Source organism: Lutra lutra, chromosome 10 (assembly GCF_902655055.1).
Source record: "Lutra lutra chromosome 10, mLutLut1.2, whole genome shotgun sequence".
In the NCBI taxonomy this organism is placed as follows: domain Eukaryota; kingdom Metazoa; phylum Chordata; class Mammalia; order Carnivora; family Mustelidae; genus Lutra; species Lutra lutra.
This window is the reverse complement of record NC_062287.1, coordinates 37,907,669-37,934,083: the sequence shown is the minus strand read 5'-3', so window position 1 is coordinate 37,934,083 and position 26,415 is coordinate 37,907,669. Positions and strand designations below refer to the sequence as shown.

At 39.1% G+C, this 26,415-nt stretch overlaps 1 protein-coding gene across 1 annotated transcript in view; it reads left to right on the top strand.

The window, feature by feature from the left end:
- The window catches only part of HEPHL1 (hephaestin like 1), a 97,092-nt gene that overhangs the window by 46,811 nt on the left and 23,866 nt on the right, over positions 1-26,415 (top strand). The window contains exons 12-15 of the mRNA XM_047694006.1: positions 4,641-4,854; positions 10,054-10,193; positions 12,648-12,788; positions 16,870-16,976. Of these exons, the coding sequence (XP_047549962.1) occupies positions 4,641-4,854; positions 10,054-10,193; positions 12,648-12,788; positions 16,870-16,976 (602 nt within the window). The remainder of the gene's footprint in view (positions 1-4,640; positions 4,855-10,053; positions 10,194-12,647; positions 12,789-16,869; positions 16,977-26,415) is intronic.

The window sequence follows — 26,415 nt, the reverse complement described above, 5'->3', positions numbered from 1 at the left end:
TATTTAATATATACAAATCAATGAGTGATGTTGAACATCTTTTCAGGTGCCTGCTGGCCATATATGTCTTCTTTGGAGAAATGTCTGTTCATGTCTTCTGCCCATTCTTTAATTGGATTATGTGTTTTGGGGATATTTAGTTGTATCATTTCTTTATACATTTTAGATACTAATCCTTTATTGGATATGTCATTTGCAAATATTCTCTCTCATTCAGTAGGTTGCCTTTTAGTTTTATTGTTTTCCTTTACTGCAGAAAACTTTTTTAAAATGTGTATATCTATATCTATATCTATATCTATATATATATATATTTATTTAAATAAACATATAATGTATTTTTATCCCCAGGGGTACAGGTCTGTGAATCGCCAGGTTTACACACTTCACAGCACTCACCATAGCATATACCCTCCCCAATGTCCATAACCTCACACCCCTCTCCCAACCCCCCTCCTCCCAGCAACCCTCAGTTTGTTTTGTGAGATTAAGAGTCACTTATGGTTTGTCTCCCTCCCAATCCCATCTTGTTTCATTTATTCTTCTCTTACCCCCTTAACCCCCTCATGTTGCATCTCCACTTCCTCATATCAGGGAGATCATATGATAGTTGTCTTTCTCTGATTGACTTACTTCGCTATGCATGATACCTTCTAGTTCCATCCACGTCGTCGCAAATGGCAAGATTTCATTTCTTTTGATGGCTGCATGGTATTCCATTGTGTATATATACCACATCTTCTTTATCCATTCATCTGTTGATGGACATCTAGGTTCTTTCCATAGTTTGGCTATTGTGGACATTGCTGCTATAAACATTCAGGTGCATGTGCCCCTTCGGATCACTACGTTTGTATCTTTAGGGTAAATACCCAGTGGTGCAATTGCTGGGTCATAGGGTAGTTCTATTTTCAATATTTTGAGGAACCTCCATGCTGTTTTCCAGAGTGGTTGCACCAGCTTGCATTCCCACCAACAGTGTAGGAGGGTTCCCCTTTCTCCGCATCCTCGCCAGCATCTGTCATTTCCTGACTTGTTCATTTTAGCCATTCTGACTGGTGTGAGGTGATATCTCATTGTGGTTTTGATTTGTATTTCCCTGATGCCGAGTGATGTGTCTTTTTCATGTGTGTTGGCCATCTGGATGTCTTCTTTGCAGAAATGTCTGTTCATGTCTTCTGCCCATTCTTAATTGGATTATGTGTTTTGGGGATATTTAGTTGTATCATTTCTTTATACATTTTAGATACTAATCCTTTGTTGGATATGTCATTTACAAATATCCTCTCCCATTCAGTAGGTTGCCTTTTAGTTTTACTGTTTTCCTTTACTGCAGAAAACTTTTATTTTGGTTTAGTCTGGTAGTTTATTTTTGCTTTTGTTTTTCTTGCCTCAGGAGACATATCTAGAAAAATATTGCTATGGCTGATGCAGAGAGTTACTATCGGTGCTCTCTTCAAGGATTTTTATGGGATCAGGTCTCACATGTAGGTCTTTAATGCATTCTGAGTTTATTCTGTGTATGGTGTAAGAAAATAGTCCAGTTTCATTCTTTTGCATGTTGCTGTCTAGTTTTTGTAACATTATTTGTTGAAGAGACTGTCTTTTCTCATTGCATAGTCATTCTTACTTTCTTGAAGATTGATTGACCATACGGTTGTGGGTTAATATCTGGGTTTTGTATTCTGTTCCATTGACCTCTGTGGCTATTTTTATGCTAGCACCATCCTGTTTTGATTACTACTGCTTTGTAATATAACTTGAAATCTGGAATTGAGAGCCCTCCAATTTTTTTTCTTTTTCAAGATTGTTTTGGCTTTCTGAGTGTTTGTGGTTTCATATAAATTTTAGGATTGTTTGTACCAGTTCTGTGAAAAATACCATTGGTATTTTGATAAAGATTGTATTAAATCTGTAGCTTGTGTTGGGTGGTATAGACATTTTAACGGTATTTGTTTTTCTAACCCACAAGCATGGAATGTCTTTCTTCCTTCTTGTGTCCTCTTGAATTTCTTTTATCAGTGTTTTATAGTTTTCAGAGTAAAAATCTTTCACCTCTTTGACTACGTTTATTCCTAGATAGTTTACTGGTTTTGGTGCATTTGTAAATGGGATTGTTTTCTTAATTTCCCTTTCTGCTGCTTTATTGTTAGTGTATAGGAATGCAACAAATTTCTGTGCATTGATTTTGTACATTACTGAATTATTTATCAGTTCACATAGTTTTTTGGTGGAATCTTAGGGTTTGCAAATCAAAATTGCAATGAGTAATTGTACCTGTCATATCTATCAGAATGGCTAAAATAAAAAACGTAAGAAACAAGAAGTATTGTCAAAGATATGGAGAAAAAGGAACCCTCATGCGCTGTTGGTGGGAATGCAAACTGGTACAGCCACTGTGGAAAACAGTATGGAGATTCCTCAAAAAATTAAAAATGGAACTGCCCTAAGATCCAGGAATCACACTACTGGGAATTAACCCCAAATACAAAACACTAATTCAAAGGGATACATTCTCCCCTATATTTATAGCAGCATTGTTTACAATAGCCAAACTATGGAAGAAGCCCAAATATGGTTAAGGAGGATGTAGTAATATATACAATAAAATATTATTCAGCCATAAAAAGAATGAAATCTTGCCATTGACAACAACATGGACAGAGTTATAGAGAAGTGAAATAAGTCAGAGAAAGACAAATACCATATGATTTCACTCATATGTGGAATATAAGAAACGAAACAAAGGAGCAAAGGAAAAAAGGAAAGGGGAAAAAAAAAAGGAGAGAAGGAGACAAACCAAGAAATCAACCCTTAACTACAGAGAACAAACTGGTGGTTACCAGAGGGGATGAAAAAAAATAAAATGATAGGAAAAAACAAACAGCTATTTATGCATCTAAAAAAAGAACAAATTGATGAGTTGGGAAGTAAGTATACATCTGTGAAGCTGTCACCATAAAGCCTTAAACTCCTCTTCGTTCTTAGAGAAGACAATTCCTTGGCTAGTGGAGAACATGATGAACAGGTGAATAATGGGCTTTCTGGCGAACACCACACGCAGTGGGAGCTCTTCCTTTTTATTTATTTGCTTGTTTATTTATTTATGTGACCTTTTTTTTACTTTTTCAATGTTCCAAGATTCATTGTTTATGCACCATACCCAGTGCTCCATGCATTACGTGCCCTCCTTAATACCCACCACCAGGCTCACCCAACCCCTCACCCTTCTCCCCTCCAAAACCCTCAGTTTGTTTCTCAGAGTCCACAGTCTCTCATGGTTTTTCTCCCCCTCCGATTTCCCCCATCTCATTTCTCCTCTCCATCTCTCAGTGTCCTCTGTGTTATTCCTTATGCTCGACAAGTAAATGAAACCATATGATAATTGACTCTCTCTGCTTGACTTATTTCACTCAGCATAATCTCTTCCAGTTCTGTCCATGTTGATACAAAAGTTGGGTATTCATCCTTTCTGATGGAGGCGTAATACTCCATAGTATATATGGACCACATCTTCCTTATCCATTCATCTGTTGAAGAGCATCTTGGCTCTTTCCCCTCTTTCCACAGTTTGGCAATTGTGGACATTGCTGCTAAATGGGAGCTCTTCCAATGTCTGCCCTCAGAGCGTCTTCTGATTTCACAAAGACCCTTCCTCATGAGGGTCCTGCTTAGTGCTGAGGGGGCTAGAGCACCCACTGAAACAATGGGTTCTTCTCATTCTCAAGGGGTAATCTGCAATACTTTTATATGTACAGCATGATCAAAGCTATCACTGTGCATTGGACATGGGTAATGAGACTAATCGCTGATCCCTTGCCTCTAAGAACAGAGTCTCTATGAAAGGAAGGGAAGAATTATTGATCCAATAACTCCACTGACAGTTAATATCTTCCAATAATTTTGTTTTATATAATTTTATGGTGGGTTCCATTAAGATATATCTACCTGATGCCAATCCAGAAAATTGCATCAGTTTATAAAATTACATAATTCTCAGACATGATTGCTGGCATTATGTAGGGAAATCTAGTTGATTTTCTTTTTTTTACACTTGGCATAATGTTGACCTACCACGGTAATGAGAGCTTCCTTTGTTCAAAGGATTAATGAATAATAATAATAGCAATAATAATAATTTAATAGTAATATTTTACGTGTGTATTTTACTGTATATAGTTTATGAAATCCTTTAGGGCAAAATACATGATTTCAGAAATGTGCCCTAATTTAATTTAGAATATTAATCTTACAGGTAATTAGTTCATTTTAAACTGGGCTGGGCTAAGATAATCATACCTATTGGTGACTTTCCAGGAGCAACTCTCTTCTAACAGGTGTGTACAGTAGGGAAGACCCAGAGAAATTATTTCTTGGTAGCAACTTTGCAAGTTTTCATTTTCAATTCCAAGTGAATTTCAGATGGTATTTCCCACCCCACCCCCCGGTAAGTAAATATATTCACAGTGATTTATTCCCCTTGGAGTCTGGCTGGAAAATACAATATAAAATTGGTATTTTAAAGATCCGTCTTACAAGTTATTTTCTTGGGGAAGGGAATGCTGTAGATTGCTAGCAGACCAAAGCCACAGCTGGAACTGTCGAGTTCCCTGCACAACGCCAAGCCATTTCTGTTTCAGGTATTTTCAGGCTATTTTGTTCCACCATGCACCACTTTGTGAGAGGCATGAATCAGATCTATGAGGTCAACAGCTGTGGCAACAAGGACCCTTCAGAGCAGCCATACGGGATGATAAGAACCTTTTACATCGCCGCTGAAGAGGTAGAATGGGATTATGCCCCTAACAAAAACTGGGAGTTCGAAAAGCAGCACTTGGACGCAGGAGGGGAAAGGTACCACGGGCAAAGCCGCCAAGTCTCTTGGGTGGGGTTGCACATGCTCCGTAGACATTTCTCAAGTGGGGACACCTAACATTGCCCTGGTTTTGTCTGCACAACTCTGGTGGACAGAGACTGTTATTGTGAGCACAAAAGAGGAGGCAAGCTGCCGGTCTGCCTCCCGGGAGGGGCATCTGAAGTCATTTGGGGGCATACCCCGCAGGCTCAGGGCATCCCCTGCTCGCGGTGGCTGGTTGCAAGTGTGGCTGTCCCAAGCATGTGTGTGCCTTTGAGCGAGCACCAAGCTTGAGAGGGTTAGGGAAAGAGGCAGATCCCAGTGACTGTGAAGGGGGACTGTGAAGACAAAATGGTACAGAAGGAGGCAGAGGCAAGGTGAGCAGTTGGGTGGATTGAGGACCGGAGGGAAAGAGCCTTCATAGGATGAGGAACAGCCTAGGAGCAGGTAGGAGGCATTGCCTTGGCAGAGATCCCCAAATTAAGATGAGCAGGCTATACCCAGAGAGTTCCCAAGACTGACCCTCCCGGGAGAGTACTGTCAGCCAGTGCTAAGCACCAAAGGGTCCGCAGGGCTGGAGCATGGTGTGGGCGTGTGAGCTCTGGTCCCCTGCACACACTTCCCCTGTGTGCACTGGGGTAGAGTCAAACAGGGTATAGAGGCATGTGCCAGCTTGGACCTGTAGACCTCCTCCCCCAAGTTCATACGCTCCCCTCAGAAACACCCTGCTGCTTGGGTATTTCCTGCCCCATATACAGACCAGGAGATTCAGTGCAGAAGGTTAAGGCTAACCGCTAGTTGTGGGTCCTAGAATTGAACATAGACCTTTTGAAAGACAGATCTGTGTTCTCACCACCAAGCCATGTTAATTTGCATGTATTTGTTCCTCTTTGTTCTGTATTATCAGCTCCCCGGTCCCCTGGCCCCACTAATTCTTTTTTGCCATGCCACACACAAATCCTCTATACCCAGCTGTTCCGATCTTAACACGTCTTTTTTCCTGTTCTTACTTGTTGGCCTGTTTTGAGGGTACAGACTCCTGGAAAAGAGAGTAGAACAGCGTCACCTTACGGATAAATGAAGAAATGAAATGACTCTTCCCTTCTAAAAAGATTTGCCTCAGGGACAGGACAATTTAAAATTTGTTCCCATAACTCACCAACCCATTTATTAAACCAGACACTCCTGTCTTGCAAAACCAGTGTTGCTGGTACCAGCTCCTGACTGATGCTGGGGCAGTGGAAAATGAAACGAGGAGTGATCCAGCCTTTTCTAAAATGATGATGTTTACTAAAAGGCTGCTAGAACTAAAGAAATAATGGCATAACAATTTTGTGGTATGTATATTCTTAGCCCATGAGAGCGTAAGAGGCATAGCCATCATGATTTTCTCGAAACTTAGGGTAATTTCAGTTTTCCGACCACCTGCTCTCTGGATTGGCAGGAGGCGGCGGCCTCAGTCTTCTGGGATTGTCTCCCAGGAGACAGAGATAGAGGGTGCTGGCTGTGTTTGCCCTCTGCCCTGCCACTCAGAATATTGCCCATAAATAAATGAAGACAAAGGAAAATGAGAACCTGTTCACATATTCAAAGTGCAGTGGACCCATAGAGAATAACAGTACAGATGGAGATGACCGGGCCTCCTAGAGGCACATCTGAGGCACCTCTGCAGCTGGGAGCCCAGGGACAAATGCCCCTTCTGCCCTCCAACTCTTATGCCTCTGTCTTTTGAGCCAAAGCCTTGGGAGGAAGCACATCTGGTTTCCATACCACCTGTCAGTGTGGGTTATCCTTGAGACATTCCTTCATCCTGGTTCGCACAGACCTCACCTTGGGGACCCAGATACCTTTCCCTAAGAGCTTTCTCAGAACACACTGAGAAGGCCTCGGGATCCCAGAAAAGCAGCCAGCGGGACTCATCAGCACAATGCCAAGATTTGTGCTGTGGGAGACAATTCAAAATCCGAGACAGAGTTGCTCTAGGGAAATAAAGCTGTATTCCTTGGACTCCTGAACTCGTGGACTGATAGGGATTTAATTTCATCAGCATGAGATTTGAGACAATAACGGCCATGTATGGAGTGCCCACCATGTGCCAGGCATTTTGCTAGGGTTTTTAAAAAGCCTATCTCCTAGTGACCCTCACAATGTCCTTGACCCACTTGGTCAGCCTCAACCCAGCATCTCAGCTGACATCCCAGCAAGACAGCAGATGAGCAAGCGCTTACATGGTTCTTGGTATGTATCTGGTGCAGGTCTTTACAGAGTTCAACCCACAGCCTCCCAACACCTGTCCCGGGAGGCCAATGCATTGTCATCACCCCACTTTGCAGACCAGGAAAGCTGACAAACAGTAAAGCATGGCTCCAGAGGCATCTGGGTCACTACTGCAGTGTTACTAGGACTCTTGGAAAATGAAAGTAGAAGAAAAATTGTCTTCCCTTGGAAAGCAGGTGGTCCAGATTGAAGATGTACATATCTTTGTTTGTTAAGCATCACTGTATGCTAGGCATTGTACCCAGTGTTGTTAAACGGTGTTAAAAAGGACAGGCGAGTTTCCTTCCCACACAGAATTCATGGCTCATGGGGAAGACATGAGACCAAGCATACTGAGCGAGGTCATCACTGTGAGAGGGGAAGTGCTGGGCACAGAGGGAGCCCACAGCGGGTGTGCATGGCCCCATGTCGGGGAGAGCTAGGGAGAAAGCAGGTGGCCAGGGAGAGCTTCTTTGAGGAAGCAGTCTTCATCCTGGGACTTGAGGAATAGGCTAGTTGAAGAGGTGGCAACTGTGTTCTTGGCCCAGGGGAGAACACTTGGAAGGCCTAGAGGTGGGAAGCACACGTGGAGCTTGAGAGAGAATGTTCAGAATGACCAAAACAGAGTGTGTGTGGTGCCAGTGAGGGGAAAGGAGGCTTGGGAGGTTGGCGGAGGCAGATAGTGAAGGGTTGTGAGGAATTTGGGGAACTGGGCAGTGGGAGGCCAACAACAGGTTTTCCACAAGGACTCACTTGGTTGAATGTACAGGTTAGAATCACTCTGCCTATAGTGTAGAAGAGAGGGGGAAGGGAGGAGTGTGAGAGGCATGTAGAATGACCGCGAACAACCCAGTTCACACAGGTAAGTGAGGTAGGTGGCTTAGGTTGGAGTGCAGGTAGTTTAAGGGAGGGAAATGGACATACCATGTTTTATAGGTAAAGCTGATAGGGTTTTTTTCCTCATCGCTTGTGACCATCTATCTTGGGGGTGGATTAAACACATAGTTGACCCTTACTATTGCAGACTCCATGTTTGTGAATCTGCCTTCTTGCTGAAATTTATTTGTAATATCAAAATCAAGTTTTGAGGTGCTTTGGGGGTCATTTGCGTCACCCGATGCGTGCATTCCCAGCTGAGGAATTTGCGTCAGTAAATTTGCGCCAGCAAAGGATTTGCGTCACCCGATGCGTGCATTCCCAGCTGAGGTCAGACAAACGAGGCATCCCTCTGCCCCCTTGTTTCAACTTTCAGTGTAAACAGACATCCTCCTTGTGGTCCCTTTAGTGCTACTTTTGTGTGTGTATGTGTGCCTTTTTGGGTGACTTAGCTGTTTAAAATGCCCCCCCAGAGTAGCACTGCCTAGTGTTCTCAAGTATGAGAAGGCCGTGATGTGCCTTACAGAGGAAATACGTATTAGATAAGCTTCATTCAGGCACGAGTTACAGTGCTATTGGCCATGAGTTTAAAGTCAATGAATCAATGAATCAGCAATACATACTGAATAAGATGTCTTTTTTTTTTTTAAGATTTTATTTATTTATTTGATAGAGATCACAAGTAGGCAGAGAGGCAGGCAGAGAGAGAAGGGGGGAAGCAGGCTCCCTTCTGAGCAGAGAGCCTGACGCAGGACTCTATTCCAGGACCCTGAGATCACGACCTGAGCCTAAGGCAGAGGCTTTAACCCACTGAGCCACCCAAGTACCCCTGAATAAGATGTCTTTAAACAGCAACACACATAAGATAAGGATATTTATTAATCAGCTGATGAAAATATTGTGACCAGAGGTTTGAAGAAATTGGGTTGTTTTTTTTTTTTTTTCTTTTGGAAGGTTGGGGAGGTGGCTTTTCCTCTACCCTTCAGATTCTTCTGGCTGGTCTAAGAATTAAATTGACATGAGAAAATCAAATTTATGTACACAGGGAGAATCCACATAAACATGAGAGATTCCAAAGACAGGCAAAACTCGATATATAAGGAGAAGGGGGAAGGAGTCTGGGACTTCAAAGAAAAGGAGAGCAATTCATAAGAAGATGAAAAAGAGTAAATGTTAGGTAAACAAATGTTGGCTGGGCAACTCAGAAACAAGGAGACAGAGAGAAGAATTTTATCAAACAGACTTTGCTAAATTCTTCCCTGTCTCCCACCCCTAGTTCATATTATAATGTAGTTATAATGGGATTGGGTCCTCTACCTAAATACTTATAGGCATTAGGGGGAAGATCAAAGTTTTTTCCTGGACCTTTTGGGTCTTGATTGTTTTCAGCTCAAAATAATCCACATGCCAAAATGGCATCTCTTAGGGGCATTCTTTGTGAAGACCTACAAAACCTAACCTTGGATTTCCTCTAGGAGCCATGGTTCCATATTCATTATCTTGGTGTTTGAGGTCACTTTCTAGAACACAATTCCTGTGAATAACAAGAATCAACTATGCCTATATTTGTATGTGTGTATACGCACAATATACAACCAGAGTCTGGCCTGAGGTCTTTAAAGTGGAAAAGTAGAACACAGTGCAGAATGATACACATGAAATCTGAAGGAATTCAGGGTGGTAGAGTGTGAGTGTGCACATGTGTACAGCCATGTGCGTGTGTGCGAGGTTAGATAGTCCCAACAAGCAACATGCCATCTTATGGGAGTCTCTGACTAAGGTTGGCCCCGTGGAGCATCCAGCAGGGCTTTGCAACGATGATCCCCAAGAAGTAAGACCAGGGCCAGAGCTGGCCTGCTCCTATCAAAACCCCCTGAGGTGCTTTCAAGTGCAGATCCCTGGCCCCACTTCCAGAGAGCCTGGTGCAAAAGACCAGCTCCACAGGGAGATCCCGATGGCAGCCGGGTTTGGGAAACCCTGCTCCAGAGTACCCCTGAGTCACTCAGAAGCACTCAAGAGTTTTCTACCTTCTGGCAACTTTAATTTCTGATGTTTCTACTTTACAGACATGGAGATATATTTATGAACCACACTGAAAACTGGATTGGCTCTCAGTACAAGAAGGTGGTTTACAGAGAATACACTGATGGAGAATTTGTGGAGATCAAAGCCCGACCGCCACGAGAGAAACACCTGGAACTCCTGGGTATGGCATAGATTGCAGGCGTGCACTGCCAGCCCCAAGAGTGGCCTGAGAAGGCACAGCAGGGACAGAGCAGCCTGACTGCATTGATCCAAGTGTGACATCTTCCTGTCTTCCCATATAGTCAACCAGATGACCAGATAACACGCAAACAGCCATCCATATCACCAGGGTTGTCTAACCAACATATGTCGCCCTCAAGTCCCTTTCTCATCCCTCTGCTAAGCCAGGACATTTTAACTTGGAATAATTTGATGCCTCAGAAGAGCAGGCAGAGTATTTGCATAATTTCTTCAAGGTCCTGGATTCTCCGTGCACAGAGCCATAAGAAAGCACCATAAAAATAATTCCACCCAAAGAGAAACCCCTTATGCGAGAGGAGCGCTAAGGGTGGAAGGCCTGGTTTGAGTTCAGAAGGCCCTGAACTTGGCCTTCTCAGGAACTCTTGGGCCTGTCGGAAATCCTGGGCTGCCTGACCTGGTGATCAGATAAGCTCTTCCAGTTCTCCTTCCCTGCTTTCACCTGGGAGTCACCAAACCTGACCCCATCGAAAAGATGAGATCTTTAGGCTGAGGGCTAATCTAGATGACTTTCTGAAATCCATTCCCCCCCCCTTTTTTTCTTTCCTGTTCTCATTTTTAAATGCACAAGGTGACTTATATAAATAGTATGGCTTTACACAGTACTTCTTAATATTAAAAAAGGCACCGAGATAGCTAGCTTGATAAATTATTACATGCCCCACCCATCTTCCCCTCACCCTGGTCTATCAACATTGGCATGCGAGCTTGTTTGTGACACTGAAGAGTCAGCTGCAGTGATAACATTTTTTCCTTGGAGCTGTGTATGTCGAATGAACTCCAGGAAAAAAGCTCACTGGTCCTGCCAACAAGAGTGGGTTGCCTCTCAGAAAGTCCCAGTTGGGGTCTGCTCAGTAAAATGACACAAAGCAGTGACACCATCAGGGGCAAGCCCAGCAGTGCTTCCCCCAGAAGAGCATGAGGCCCAACAGCTCATTTTCTGCAGCTCAGGGACAGGCCTGTGCCCCTGAAGTTCCAAAGGGCACAGGGCGGGCATCCCTTTGTTCCTTATGCTCCAGGTGACCTATCAGGCCCCAAATCAGAAGACATTCAGTCTCGCCAGTACAGCAGGCCATGTGGAATGAAAGCAGTAATTAATGACAAATAATGATTTTAATACATGCATACACTTTCCCCTCTCTGGAACTATACCTAAATTTGCAGTTTTAAAAACATGCATTTCTTTTCTAGCGTTAGCATGAAAAACAAAATAGCGTTTTTCTCAGACCCTTCCTGATTCATACTAAATGTTTTCTCCCAAAGGTAAAAATAGTCCAACAAAATTCCAGATTTATTTAGGACTCTAGTGGTCTTCTCAGAAAAGCAACTAAAATGATGGGTTTAATTGGTGACGAGTGGATGGGTACAGTCGGACCCCCTACCGTGAGCATAGCTCTCTATGAAAGTAGAATCCTGGGAACACCCAAGGATGCAAAGAAATCCCCAAGGGCCATAGGATCAGGTCTGAGGTGATTCCAAAATGGGATTCTGTTAACATCGTCCTTGAAGCGATGCCACATGAAGATGCCGGTGTGTATGGCGCTCTGTTACTGTGGGGCAGGCACTGAGAAAACTGCTTTTATGCAAGAGGGAGAGGACCTTAGTGTAGGCAAGGGGCATTGAAGGCACATGCCTTTCTGGCAAGGGTGTGGGCCTATTTCTGCTGGCACGCAGGCTGGCTGCTTCCAACAGAAGCGTGCACGTGAGATTGCTGGGAAGAGCACGTCTCATCAAGGTATCCAAGTGGCGTTGGACATGCATGAGTAAAATCATTGTATTGATCATAAATCAGTACATAGGTGTTTCAATTTTGGTCTTACCTTCAAATCTCTTTTATATACATACAATATTTCATTGGATTCTCATTATAGTTTTTATTATTGATATATTCACTTACCAGATAATGAGCAATTTCAGACTTGCCAAAGGTTACATACAGAAGGATTACAATGGAAAGTCACCATATCATGTGGATATGGCTTTTCCTGGAGACCGTCTCCGCAGCAGTAAAAATTTCAGCATTTATTGAGTACTTACTGTGTTTCAATGCCCTGAAATAAGCACCTTACATACATTATTTTATTTAATCCTTACTATATCTTTATGAGAAAGGTGATATTAAACCCATTTCATGGATGAGGAAATTGAGTCAGGCAGGTTCCTTAGGCAAGGTCTCTCAAGTAAGTGAAGGAAGCAGGATTTGAACCCTGGTTGGTCCGACTGCCAAACCCTACATGAGTATTTCATAAGACATATATTGCCCTCTAAAGGAAGAAGCTACGGTTAGCTTTATTTTGCTAAAAACTAACTGCATATATATTACTTCAGTGTTGAAAAGAGCAATGATAATGCTCACAGGCTTATGCTTTGCCTTTAGGCCCAATGGTTCATGCTGAGGTGGGCGACTCCATCCTGATCATATTTAAGAACAAAGCCAACCGGCCCTACTCCATCTCAGCCCAAGGTATTGCAGACATGGACAGCGGAAAGCAGCTCCAAGCATCTGTCACAAAGCCAGGTAAGTTACCTGGGAGATCTGCTCCATGCTGATAAGGACACTGGACTCAACTCTCTTCTGAACTTTTCTGATCTTTGAAGGCTCTTGGAAGGCTCATCTTAATGCCAACATGTTTCAGCCATCACATAGTAACTCTTAATATAGGATCATCATTCATCTAATGACCAAGTAGTTATGCTGTTTCTAGGCATCCATTAGGGACCTAAATGCGTTAAGATATAATAATAGCTGATTCATATTGAATGTCATCTTTTGACAGGTGCTATGCTTTATATTTTTTAAAAAACAAAAAAAATTTCATTTTCCTTACAATAGCCCAACAAGGTAGACACTAACATATGTCATTGACTCTGATACCATTGATTAGAATATCCATCATTATTCTTATCTGTTACTAAAAAAAAAAAAAAAAGAACACATGGCCAATTAGACCTTAGCGTGCTGCTGATTGAAAGATGCATCTTGATTTGAGTTATGTTAAAATGTAAAAAATGCACATCCTACAATTGAGGGAAATCTGATATTGTTATGTCCATTTAACAGATGACTGAAGAACAGAGGGGTAAAGAACTTGACTGGGTCATACATTAGTAACAGTGAAACCTCAGTTTGTTGGACTTAGAACCTCTGCTCTTAGCCATACGTTTCTTTTGAGTTGCTTAAAATGAATTCAGAAGAAAAAAAGACAAACAAGATAAATCATTTCAGTAGTAATGCAGATTATGCCTAATGAAATTCTAAGTGGTGAAGAGTTTCAAGAATGTATCTGGGAATGCTTACAAAAGTTTCAGAGAAGGAAAATCCATAAAGATTGATTGATTGATTGATTGAGTCAGAGCAAATAAAGTAGTAGTTAGGGAAAGCTTTCTAAAAGAGGTGGAACTCTACCTGGGTTTTAAAATATATACTGAAGGGAGAGAAGGTCTCATACTTTAAAGAGCGTCCTGTAACATTTACACAGTTGAAATGTGGTTGTAGTAAATGTCAAGATCCTCTGTGACGTTCAGTTACGAAATTGAGAGCAATCATAACAATAATTAGAGGGGAATTATATCGATTTTACTTCTCATATATATATATATGTATATATACATACATATATATAATACTAAATACTATAGTAATTGCAATAAAGGTCATATAAACCTGTAAAATGTTAAAGATGCATAGAAGGAAGAAAACAATCTAATGCATCATGAGAATAAATTAGCTAGATATTCCTACAAGGATGGGGTTGAGGAAAAGAAATCTTCACTGGCCACAATTCCATCCTCTCTTGCCGCTCCACACCCCACACTTCCCCCAATTCAGAAATCTGTCTTTTGCTGCTTCAAGAAATCTCTCATGAACATTCTAAATGTCTGTCTATAGGGAGATACTCAAACACATTTTGGACTATCCTTCTGATGAACTATTACACAGCCATTAAATGATGTTTAAGAAGGTTTTAATGATATGGGAAAAACTTGTGGTATCATGTTAAGCAAAATACAGGTATAGAACAAAGGTTAAAAATGAAATAAACCAAAATGTTCATAATGATTGCATCTATGAGATAGTATTTTAAGTAATAGGGTGATGCTCCTTTCTACATCTTCACCTTGTTTGTACTTTCTACATTTTCTGTATTGGATGTCTCACTTTTATGAAGAGGGAACTGGTTTTAATTGGGTCAAAAAAGCAACTAAAGTTATTTGATGGCAAAAAGTAACTCAGGAGAGAGGAAGAAGGTGCCAGTCAGGTCTGGGGAAGGGCTCTGACAGGGCTGTGGGTCAGCTGGGGTGAGCCCTCACAGGCTGCTATGCCCTGATGGTGAGGACTGGCAAGGGACATAGTTCTTCTGTGCTGACTGGCCTTCTAATTGTCCTTAATGGGGTTATAGGGGTAGAGGGAAGAATGATTAGAACATAGCAAAGGAGGCTTTTTCTCACTGGAACTTGGAGGGAGAGAATCCCCACAAGGGTCTCTGTCTGACAAGGTTGAAAGACTCAGGAGAGCCCAGAGACGGGGGTTGGGGGGAGGGTAGGAGGAAGAAATTAATTTCTTGCACAAAATCCAGACAGGTTGGAGAATGGTTAATTCAGGCATGCATGAGATAAGCAAAGCAATCCCTCTCAAATTTCTTCTTCTCCTTTTCCTTCTTTTTCATGCCGCCACTCGACATGCATGTCCTGAATATCTTTTGTTTAGAACTGTGCTCCCCAGTGGGGTGAATAATGGATCATTCCAACCATAATAATACCTCCCCTTAGCCACTCGCATTGAGGACGCTAAATATCAGTGGTTTTTCTTGCAATTAACAAGGCAGAGAGGCTATTATGAAAGGTAATGGAAACTAGACCCAAGGTTATATTGCTAACCTACCGGTGGATCAGCAAATATGGAGGAGTGATATACAAGCATCATTTTTATTTTGCCTTGTGGCTTGCACTCAGCTATAGGCTGTATGTCCAGATGGGGAGGGATGGGACTTAGACAGTTCAAAAAGAGATAGCAATTTTTATTTATTTTTTTGATTAATTATTTTTATTAACATATAATGTATTATTTGCCCCAGGGGTACAGGTCTGTGAATTGTCAGGTTTACACACGACACAGTGCTCACCATAAGACATACCCTCCGCAATGTCCATAACCCCACCATCCTCTCCATAACTCCCTCTCCCAAGCAACCCTCAGTTTGTTTTGTGAGATTAAGAGTCTCTTATGGGGGCACCTGGGTGGCTCAGTGGGTTAAGCCTCTCCCTTCGGCTCAGGTCATGATCTCAGGGCCCTGGGATCGAGCCCCGCATAGAGCCTCGCATTGGGCTTACTGCTCAGCAGGGAGCCTGCTTCCCCCTCTCTCTCTCTGCCTGCCTCTCTGCCTACTCGTGATCTCTGTCTGTCAAATAAATAAAATATTTAAAAAAAAAAGAGTCTCTTATGGTTTGTCTCCCTCTTGATCTCATCTTGTTTCATTTTTCCCTTCCCTATCCCGCAAATGCCCCAGTCTGCCTCTCAAATTCCTCATATCAGGGAGATCATATGATAATTGTCTTTCTCTGACTGACTTATTTCAGTCAGCATGATACCTTCTAGCTCCATCCATGTTGTTGCAAATGGCAAGATTTCATTCTTTTGATGGCTGCATAGTATTCCATTGTGTGTGTGTGTGTGTGTGTGTGTGTACACACCACAAGGAGATAGCACTTTAAATGTGGCTTTCATTTGAGACTTTTACAATGTGATTATCTTGCTAATGTATGTGAGTTTATTTGTGACTCCTCTGCAAGGCTCTGGGTCAGCCACAGGGGATGCATAGATGTGGTGCCTGGCATTCATTTGTTGTAGCATATGTATGAATGAACATTTATTAACTGCCTTCAATGTGAGGCACTAACCTAGGTATTTTATTTTATTTAATCTTAACAGCAATCTGAAAAGTGGGGTGACTAATCCCCTTTACAAGTGAGGAGACTAAAGGTCAGTGAAGTTAAGTAGTTTGTCAAAAGTTAGATAAATAGGAAGTGATAGGGTTGAGATTTGGAACTAAGTCTCTCTGATTCTCTTCGGTTCTAAATAGACATCATGGGTCTGCACAATAGAATCAACTGAGAAGCTTTTTTAAAAAATACTGATGCCCTATTCCTAGACTCCAGATACTTTAATTTAATTGGTTTGCAATGAGATCTCAGCAGTAAGAGTTTATAAAGCTCCTTAGTGAGTCAATCAGAAATCAAGGATGAGTCCCACAGTAACTCAAGTGTACTCAAGCCTAGCTCTTGGGAGGGAGATATGAAATTTGAGGAGAAAAAACAATGAGGAATACAATAAGTTTTCATGTCTTGAGTAAACATCCGTTGATAACAGAAAGGTCAAATTAGAAAGAAATTTGTAGTGTGGAATGAAAAATCTGCCATTTTGCAAATTCAGAAAATCAAGATGTAGGTTTAATTGGAACATTTATAATGGATGAGTAATTCTCCCTAGCAATAAACATTAACCAAAATATATAAAGATCTGTTTGTTATTTCTTCAGGTAAAACATCTGAAACAAAGGTAACACTAATAAATTCTTTCTATTTCTTCTCATTTGCTTCAGGAGAAATAAACACGTACAGGTGGAATGTCCCTAAAAGATCTGGTCCAGGACCAAATGACCCAAATTGTATTCCGTCAGTTTACTATTCAACAGTAAACTTTGTGAAGGTAAGACTGAGAAAGAAACCAAAATGCTTTAAGTAATATGGCTTTAAATCAATTATTCAAGTTATCACAACTTGGATGAATATATGTGAAGGGTGTAATGGTTGAGAGCAGAAATTTCAAACTATGGCCATGCACATTTGTTAACATCGTCTATGGTTGAGTTGAGTGGTATTAAGAAAACAAAATTCAAATGAGTAGATTTTAGAGGTCTCATGGGCTTTATTCAATAATTCATGATTTGGGCAGCTTCCCTTCTACAGATAGAAAGGATCTCTGAAGAACTGTACAAAATGAACGACTTGTATAGGCAGAAGGGGGCAAAACAAGGAAGTTACTAGCAAAGAGTGGATAGTTTATGGCAGGGTCACCTTCCTTTAAGGGATAGCAGGGGTCTGTCAAGCAGATTACCTCACTAGTGCTAGTGATTGACTAGTTTAAGATTCTGTTCCTGGGAGAGATTGAAACTGGAATTAACCTATGAAGTAAGTCTTGGTTTGGTGATATGGGTTTAGCACAAGTGACTCCATTACGTACCTGTTGTCTTTTTTTTTTTTTTTAAGATTTTATTTACTTATTTGACAGACAGAGATCACAAGTAGGCAGAGAGGCAAGCAGAGAGAGAAGAGGAAGCAGGCTCCCTGCTGAGCAGAGAGTCCGATGCGGGGCTCGATCTCAGGACCCTGGGACCATGACCTGAGCCGAAGGCAGAGGACTTAACCCACTAAGCCACCCAGGCACCCCTGTCATGATGCTTTTTGTTGAATCTCTGTGGTATTCATAGGTCACAGATTCAGGTTTACATTTCTTAAGTTGGTCATTCTCTTCATTCTTTTTTCAATGTTCCAGTCTTAGTGAGACCATTTGCTCATTTAGCAGCTATGAACATGCATTTCAAGCTTTTGAGAGAATACAGTGCACCAGGGAGACTACTGTGAAGATTATAAGTAGAACAATCCCCACTTTCTGGTGTGCACTTTGGAGCCAGGATCCCCAAGGCAAACCAATCAAAATAAAATGAGTCAAAGAAAGACCAGATTGAAGGAGTCACTTTCTAAAGCCAAGTGGCTTATTCAGTGGTTTTGTGTGTCTGAGTTTCAACTTCCCAAGAAATGCTATCCAGGTGCAAGTGGTGGTGTCCACAGCACAAACACCTCCTTATTCAGCTAAAAGATAATAAAAGGCTATCCTATGATCCAGGACAACTTTGGCCTTGCAAAGATGGGGACTGCTCGTGAGATCTTTTTGTGATTGGGGCTGATCTGATTCAGATAATCAGAAGAATGTAGGGGGGCAAATGTGCTATGATTTGTATATGCATTTGTGTTTAACTGAACAAAGTACAGTCATAACTAGAGAAAGAAAAAACAAAACATGGATATTCTGACCATAAAAGTTGGACTTTGTAAGTGATTCCTAAGTGGTGGTGGTGGGGGTCAATTAAGAATAGAAGAAAAACTGGTCAGAGGGTGGACCACAGGGTCTTTAGCATCATAGTCTTTGAAGACAAATCCAGCAGTCTGAAACCTTAACCCCACCTTAACAAGGGCCTGGAAGATATAGATGATGGTGTTATCTTTCCAGACCAATACCAGAGTAAAGGAAAGAAAAAGAAGGAAGAGTTTCATGTTTAGTTAAAGTATGAAGCTTTGATGTGGTATCTTGGTTGGAAACAGTCTACCTCAACATAGGCTATTTCTTTTCCCAGTCAATTTGATTTGGAAATCTCCAACGTTTGTACAGAACCAGATGACAGGTAGAGCCTTCTTCAGCTCAGTAATCAGGAGCACTTGATAAGCTCTTCCCTTGAGCCTCAGTCTTACAAAAATATCAGAGTACAATAATAACTCTCTGTGAATAATTAAAGACTTTAACATTATCCATGGTTAAAGGTATAATGAGAGTTCATTATCATGGAATTCACAAGGAAATTTGGTTATTTCTGTAACATACAACATTTTAAAAATAATAACTGGAATTATACTGATAACATGATATTAGGATGTATCAAATTTCTAGGAATTTTACACAATTTCTAGAACATTTATAATATGTATCTGTACAAATATAATATAAAGAAGGCTTAACATTACTTCTTATTTCATAATGTTTCCCATGTGATTTAATGTATCAAATTAGTGCAACATCTCTCTTCTAATAAGGAGAGAGAGCAAATCTTTTTTTTTTTTTAAGATCTATTTATTTACTTGAGAGGGAGAGAAGGTGAAAGGGGAGGGGCAGAGGGAAAACCCCAAGCAGACTCCCCACTGAGTGTGGAGCCTGATGCATGGCTCAGTCTCATGACCCTGAGATCACAACGTGAGCCACAACCAAGAGTCAAATGCTCAACTGACTGAGCCACCCTAAGAACAAATTTGTTCCTAAGAACAAATCTTTTGAAATGTTCTAGGGACCCTCTCAAAATATCTTAAAAGTTGGTTCATGGCCAAAAAGACTCCATTTAAAATTTGATTTGGGGAAAGTTTCTCAAAAATATCAAAAGGTTAATACTTGGCCAGGGGCTCCTGGGTGGCTCAGTTGTTCAGAGTCTGCCCTCGGCTCAGGTCATGATCTCAGGTTCTCAGGATCGAGCCCCGTGTCAGGCTCCCTGCTAGACAGGAAGCCTGCTTCTCCCTCCACTCCCCCTGCTTGTGTGCTTGTGTCTCCTCTCTCGGTGTCTCTCTCTCTGTCAAATAAATAAATAAAATCTTAAAAAAAAATACTTGGCTAAATAGGATCATAGTTTGCTGTGAAACAGTAAGTAGTTTTCCATTTAACCAGAGTCATAAGTCTGCACGAGGCAAATACAGAATGATAAATAGTTCTAAGAAAATCTTAGCTCTTTTAGTAGAGAAGACTCAGTTCTATTACATATTTAATGTTGATAAAGACAACATTAAATATAGAATATTATTTTGGTAAGACAGAATCTTTGTTTTCTAGGCAGATTACTTCAAAGGTAAAACACATACACACACAACCATTACTATTGTTTATCAAGAGCAAACCAGTCATCCAAGAAAACTGTCTTTTTAACAGAGAGGAAACCAAATTCTAACTTCATACCAGTGTATTTTTTTTAAAGTGTGATTAACAAACTATTAGTTATAGGGTCAATATATTGACTCAACAATTCTATGTATCACTCAGTGCTCACCACAATAAGTACTAGTCACCACCTGTCACCCTACAACATTATTACAATACTATTGTAATAATGTTTGTGATAATATGTATGTAACATTTCCTATGCTGTATTCTTCATCTCCTAGATTTATTTATTCTATAACTGGAATTTTGTTCCTCATAATCTCCTTCATCTAGTTCACCCAAACCCCCCCATTGCCTCTCTGACAACTACCAGTTTATTTTCTGTTTTTAAGGGTCTCAGTTTTTGTTTATTTGCTTATTTGTTCTTTGTTTCTTTCTCTGTTCGTTTGTTTTATTTTTTAGATATTTTTTTCTTACTTTCTAGAAGTGAAATCATATGATATTTTAATTTCTCTGACATATTTTTCTTAGCATATTACCCTCCAGTTTCATCCATATTGTCATAAATGACAAGGTCTCACAAATCTTTTTTACAGGCCTAGGTGTGTGTGTGTGTGTGTGTGTGTGTGTGTGTGTGTGTATAAAATCGTCTTTATCCATTCATCTATAAATAGGAACTTGGGTTGCTTTCAAATCTTGACTATTGTGAATATGATGCAATAAACATAGGGGTGTATATATCTTTTTGATACCCAGTAGTGGAAATACTGGAACATATGGCATTTCTGGTTTTAATTATGAGGAACCTCCTTACTGTTTTTCACGGTGGCTGCACCAATTTACATTCCCACCAATGGTGCAAAAGAGTTCCTATTTCTCCACATCCTCACCAACACTTGTTATTTCGTATCTTTTTGATTCTAGCCCTTCTGACAGTTGTAAGGTGATATCTTGTCATTGTTTTGATTTGCATTTCCTTGATGACTAGTGATTTTGAATATCTTTCATGTGTCTGTAGTCCATCTGTATATCTTCTTTGGAAAAATGTCTACTTAAATCCTCTGCACATTTTAAAATTTGATTTTTTGCTTTTCGGTGTTGAGTTGTTTAAGTTCCTTATATATTTTTAATATTAACTCCTTATTAAAGATAATTTGCAAATATCTTCTCCCATTTAGTAGGTTGCCTTTTCATTTTGTTATTGGTTTCATTGATTGTACAAAAGCTTTTTATTTTGGTGTAATTCCAATTTTTTTTTTTTTTTTTGCTTTTGTTCCTCTTACCTGAAAGATATACCTAGAAAAATGTGCTATGGCTAATGTCAGAGATTTTACTGCCTGTGCTCTCTTTAAAGATTTTTATGGGTTCATCTCACATTTAGGTCTTTAATCCATTTCAGTTCATTTTTGTGTGTGGAGTAAGAATGTTTCATTCTTTTGCATGTAGCTGTTTGGTTTTCCCAACACCATTTATTGAAGAGACTGTCTTTTCCCCATTGTATATCTTTCCCTCCTTTATCATAGATTAATTGATCATATAATCATAAGTTTATTTCTAGTCTCTCTATTCTGTTCTATTGATCTATGTCTCTATTTCTGTGCCAATCTCATACTAGTTTGATTACTACAGCTTTGTAATATAGCATGAAATCTGGGATTGTGATATCTACAGTTTTGTTCTTTCTCAACATTTCTTTGATTTGTAGTATTTTGTGGTTACATACAGATTTTAGTTCATTTGTACTAGTTCTGTAAAAGATGCTATTAATATTTTGATAGAGATTGTGTTGAATCTGTAGATTGCTTTGGGTAGTATAGACATTTTAACAATATTTATTCTTCTAATCCATGAGCATGGAATACCTTTCTAGTTGTGTCATCCCTAGTTTCCTTCGTCATTGCTTTATAGTTTTCAGAGTACAGGTCTTACACATCCTTGGTTAAATTTATTCCTAAATATTTTACTCTTTTTTGGTACAATTGTAAATGGGATTATTTTCTTAATTTCTCTTTCTACTACTTCATTATTAGTGTATAGATATGCACCAGTTTTCTGTATATTAACTTTGCTTTCTGCAACTTTGCTGAATTCATTTATCAGTTCTAATAGTTCTTTGGTGGAGCCTTTAGGGTTTCCTATATGTAACATCATGTGATCCATAAATAGTGACAATTGTACTTCTTCTTTATCAATTTGGATGCTTTTTATTTCTTCTTCTCATCTCATTGCTATGGCCAGGGCTTCTGGTATTATGTCGAGTAGAAATGGTGAGAATGAATTTTTTTTTTTTGTCTTGTTCATGATGTTAGGTTCATGAACTAACTCAACTTTGTTCAGAGTTTTTATCATAAATGAATGTTGAATCTTGTCAAATGCTTTTTCTGCATCTATTGAGATGATTATATGGTTTTTATCATTTATTTTATAATATGATATATCACATTGATTGATTTGCAAATATTGAACCATCCTTGCATTCCTGGAGTAAATCCTGCTTGATTGTGGGGAATGATTTTAACTTTTGCTAACATGTTGTTAAGGATTTTTATATCCATGTTCATCAGAGATACTGGGATGTAGGTTTTTGTTTTGTTTTGCTTTGTTTTATAGTGTCTTTGTCTGGTTTTGGCATCAGGATAACATACAGATCTTGTCCACTTATGAGCCCATGGCAGTCTCAGGCAGGCACCTCAACAGCACAGGGACAAACCCTCCCCTGTGCATCCATAGCAGACAAAGCAGATCCTTACAGCTTACTTCTCTGAGGGCAGACACATTTCTGCCACAATAGTATAGGCACACAACCCACATAGGAGACGCCCCTGTATCACCTGGTTCTGGTGACCAGGGTGTGCTACAGGACCTCTTCTACAAAGGCCACTACTTTCAAGAGCAGGGATGTGGTTGGCTTCCCTACTACATAGAAACAAACACAGTGTTAGACAAAATGAAGAGACAGAGAAATATGGGCCAAATGAAAGAATAAGACACAATCACAGCAAAAGAGCTAAATGAAATGAGACAAGCAATATGCCTAATAAAGAATTCAAACTAATGGTCATAAAGATACTGGATTTAAGAGCAGATGAACTCAATGAACACTTCAACAGAGAGATAGAAAATACAAAAAGGAACCAGTCAGCAATGAAGAATTCAATAACTGAAATTTTAAAAAATATATATACACTACAGGGAATCAACAACAGAGTACAGGATGCAGAAGAATGGGTCAGTGATCTGGAGGACAGAGAATGGAAAGCAACTAAGCAGAAAAATTTTAAAAAGAATAAAAAGAATAGTAAAAATGAGGATATGTTAAGGAAACCCAATGACAACATCAAAAATGATACTACTCACATTATAAGGATCTCAGAGGAAAAAGAGAAAGGGGAGCTGAAAATTTAATTGAAGAAATAATAGCTGAAAACTTCCCAAATCTGGGGAAGAAAACGGACATCCTGAACTAAAAAGCACAGAAGCTTCTAGTAAGATTAACCCAAGGAAGTCCACAGCAAGACACATAATAATTAAAATGGCAAAAGTAATGATAAAGAGGGGATTTTAAAAGCATCAAGAGAAAAGAAAATAGTTACCTACAAGGGAAATTCCATAAGGCTCTCACCTGGTTTTTCAGCAGAAACTTCCCAGGCCAGAAGAGAGTGGCATGATATATTCAAAGTGCTAAAAGGAAAAAAACCTGCAACTAAGAATACACTACCCAGAAAATTTATCATTCACAGTAAAAGGAGAGATAGAGTGTTTCCCAGACAAACAAAAGTTAAGAAGTTTATCACCATTATACCAGCTTTAGGAGAAATGTTGAAGGAAATTCTTTGAATGAAAAGAAAAAGCATAACCAGAGGAAAACCTGAAAGGAAAGACTTTCACAGGTAAAAGCAAACATATATTATAGGTAGTAGATTAATCACTTATAAAGTCAGTGTGAAGATTAAAACAGAGAAGTAGCAAAATTGATTATATCTACAAAAATCAGCCAAAGGAAACACAAACTAAAAAGATGCAAAATACGAAATCATATACATTATAAGTGGAAGGCAGTAGAAATATGTTACTTTTAGAATATGTTTGAATTTAAGCAAACATCAACAACATAAACTGCTATGTACATAAGATATCATATATAAATGTAATGGTAACCACAAATAAAAAACCTATAATCAATTTAAAAAATGAAGAGAAAGGAATCCAAACAACACTAAAGAAAGCCATCAAACTATAAGGGAAGAAAGGAAGAGAAGAAAGAATACAAAAGAACTAAAAAACAGCCAGAAAACAGTTAACAAAAGGGTAATAAGTACACACCTATCAATAATTTCTTAAAATATAAATGTAATAAATGTTCCAATTAAAGACATAGGATGCCTGAATGGATTTAAAAAAAAAAAAAGACCCATCCACATGCTGCTTACAAGAGATTCACTTCACACCTAAAGACATACAGAAACTGAAAGCAAAGAGCTAGAAAAGCATACCAAGCAAATAGAAGTGAACAAAAAAAATTGACAGGCAATACTTATATCAGATATTTTGGCCTTTTTTTTTTGGACAGATATATAGACTTCAAAAGAAAGACTGTAGAAAGTGGCAAAAAAGGTCATTGCACAATGATAGAGGAAACAACCCAAGAAGAGGATAAAATAATGTAAATATTTATGCACTGAACATAGAGTACCTAAATAAATAAAGCAACAGACATAAAAAGAGAAATTGACATAATACAATAAGAGTAGGGGACTCTAGTACCCCACTTACATCAGTGGATAGAACACCCAGACAGAAAATAAACAAGGAAATGGTAGCTTTGAACAACACATTAGACCAGCTTGAACTAACAGATATGTACAGAACATTTCAAACCCAAACAGCAGAACACACATTCTTTTCAAGTGCACATGGAACATTCTCCAGGACAGATCATATGTTAGGACACAAAACATGTCTCAATAAATTTAAGAAGATTGAAATCATATCAAGCATCCTTTCTGACCACAACTATATGAAATTAGAAGTCAAGTACAAGAAAAAAATCCTGAAAAGAATGGAGGCTAAAAATATGATACCAAACAATAAACGAGTCAATCAAGAAGTCAAAGAGGAAATACAAAAAATAAATGGAGACAAATGAAAATGAAGATACAATGGCCCAAAATCTTTGGGATGCAGCCATAGCAGTTTTAAGAGGGAAGATAATAGCAATACCTCAAGAAGCAAGAAAAATCTCAAATAATTTAGCCTTACCCCTAAAGGAACTAGAAAAAGAACAATGACCAACACTAGTAGAAGGAAGGAAATAATATAGATCAGAGTAGAAATAAGTGAACTAGAGACTAAATAAATAAATAAATAAGTAGAAAAGATCAATGAACCCTGGAACTGGTTCTTTGAAAAGATTGACAAAATTGATAAACCTTTAGCCAGACACATTAAGAGAAAAAGAGAGAGGGCTCAAATAAAATCAGAAATGAAAAAAGAGAAATAACAACTGACATCACAGAAATGTAAAAGATTATAGGAGAATATTGTGAAAAATTACTGTAAAAATTGGACAACCTAGAAGAAATGGATAAATTCCTAGAAACATATAACTTCCAAAACTGAATCAGAAAAATAGGAAATTTTAACAGACCAATTACTGGTAATGAGAATCTGTAATCAAAATACTCCCAACAAACTAAAGTCTGTTACTTCACACATGAATTCTATGATACATTTAAATGAGAATTAATATCTATTCTTCTCAAACTATTCCAAAAATAGAAGAGGAAGGAAAACTTCCAAACTCATTCTACAAGGCCAGCATTATCCATATATTGTGTACTTTTGATATTAAAAATTTTTTAACTTAAATTTATTATAGTCTGAGCCAGCATGACTCACATAAAAATTTCTTTCCCAAGATTCCCTTCTACAAACCTTCTACAACTTCCTTTTTTACATCCAAATTTTGTCCTTTGCTTTTCCTCTTCCTTATTCTGAAATAATCAGCCTCACTCTAGGACAAAATTACTTTCTTTTCCCTCAACAAAAATGCATCTCCATTTCTCATACCTTCTTCTACAAAAAACACACAGCCTAGTTTCCTTACAGAGTCATTTCCCTTATTGTTTCTAGTAGCTTGAATGTATTGAATTTTTAACCATTAATCACCATAATTTCTAGTGAAAATAAAAAAGTAAACAATTGTTAACTGTCTTTTACACTAGCATTCTGTGGTTTGACAAATTTATAAATGCATTTCAAAATTTATAGAAATATATTCTACCTCAAAGTAAATTTTTCAATGGGGCATACAACTTGTTTATTAATAAACCCAAATATCTTAAGTTGCTTGTTCATAAGAAGCAAAAAAAGTAAGTAAACCCATGTTCAGTAATTAGCATTTCTATATTTTATCTGGAAATGATCTAGATATTAAGTTATTATTCATCAT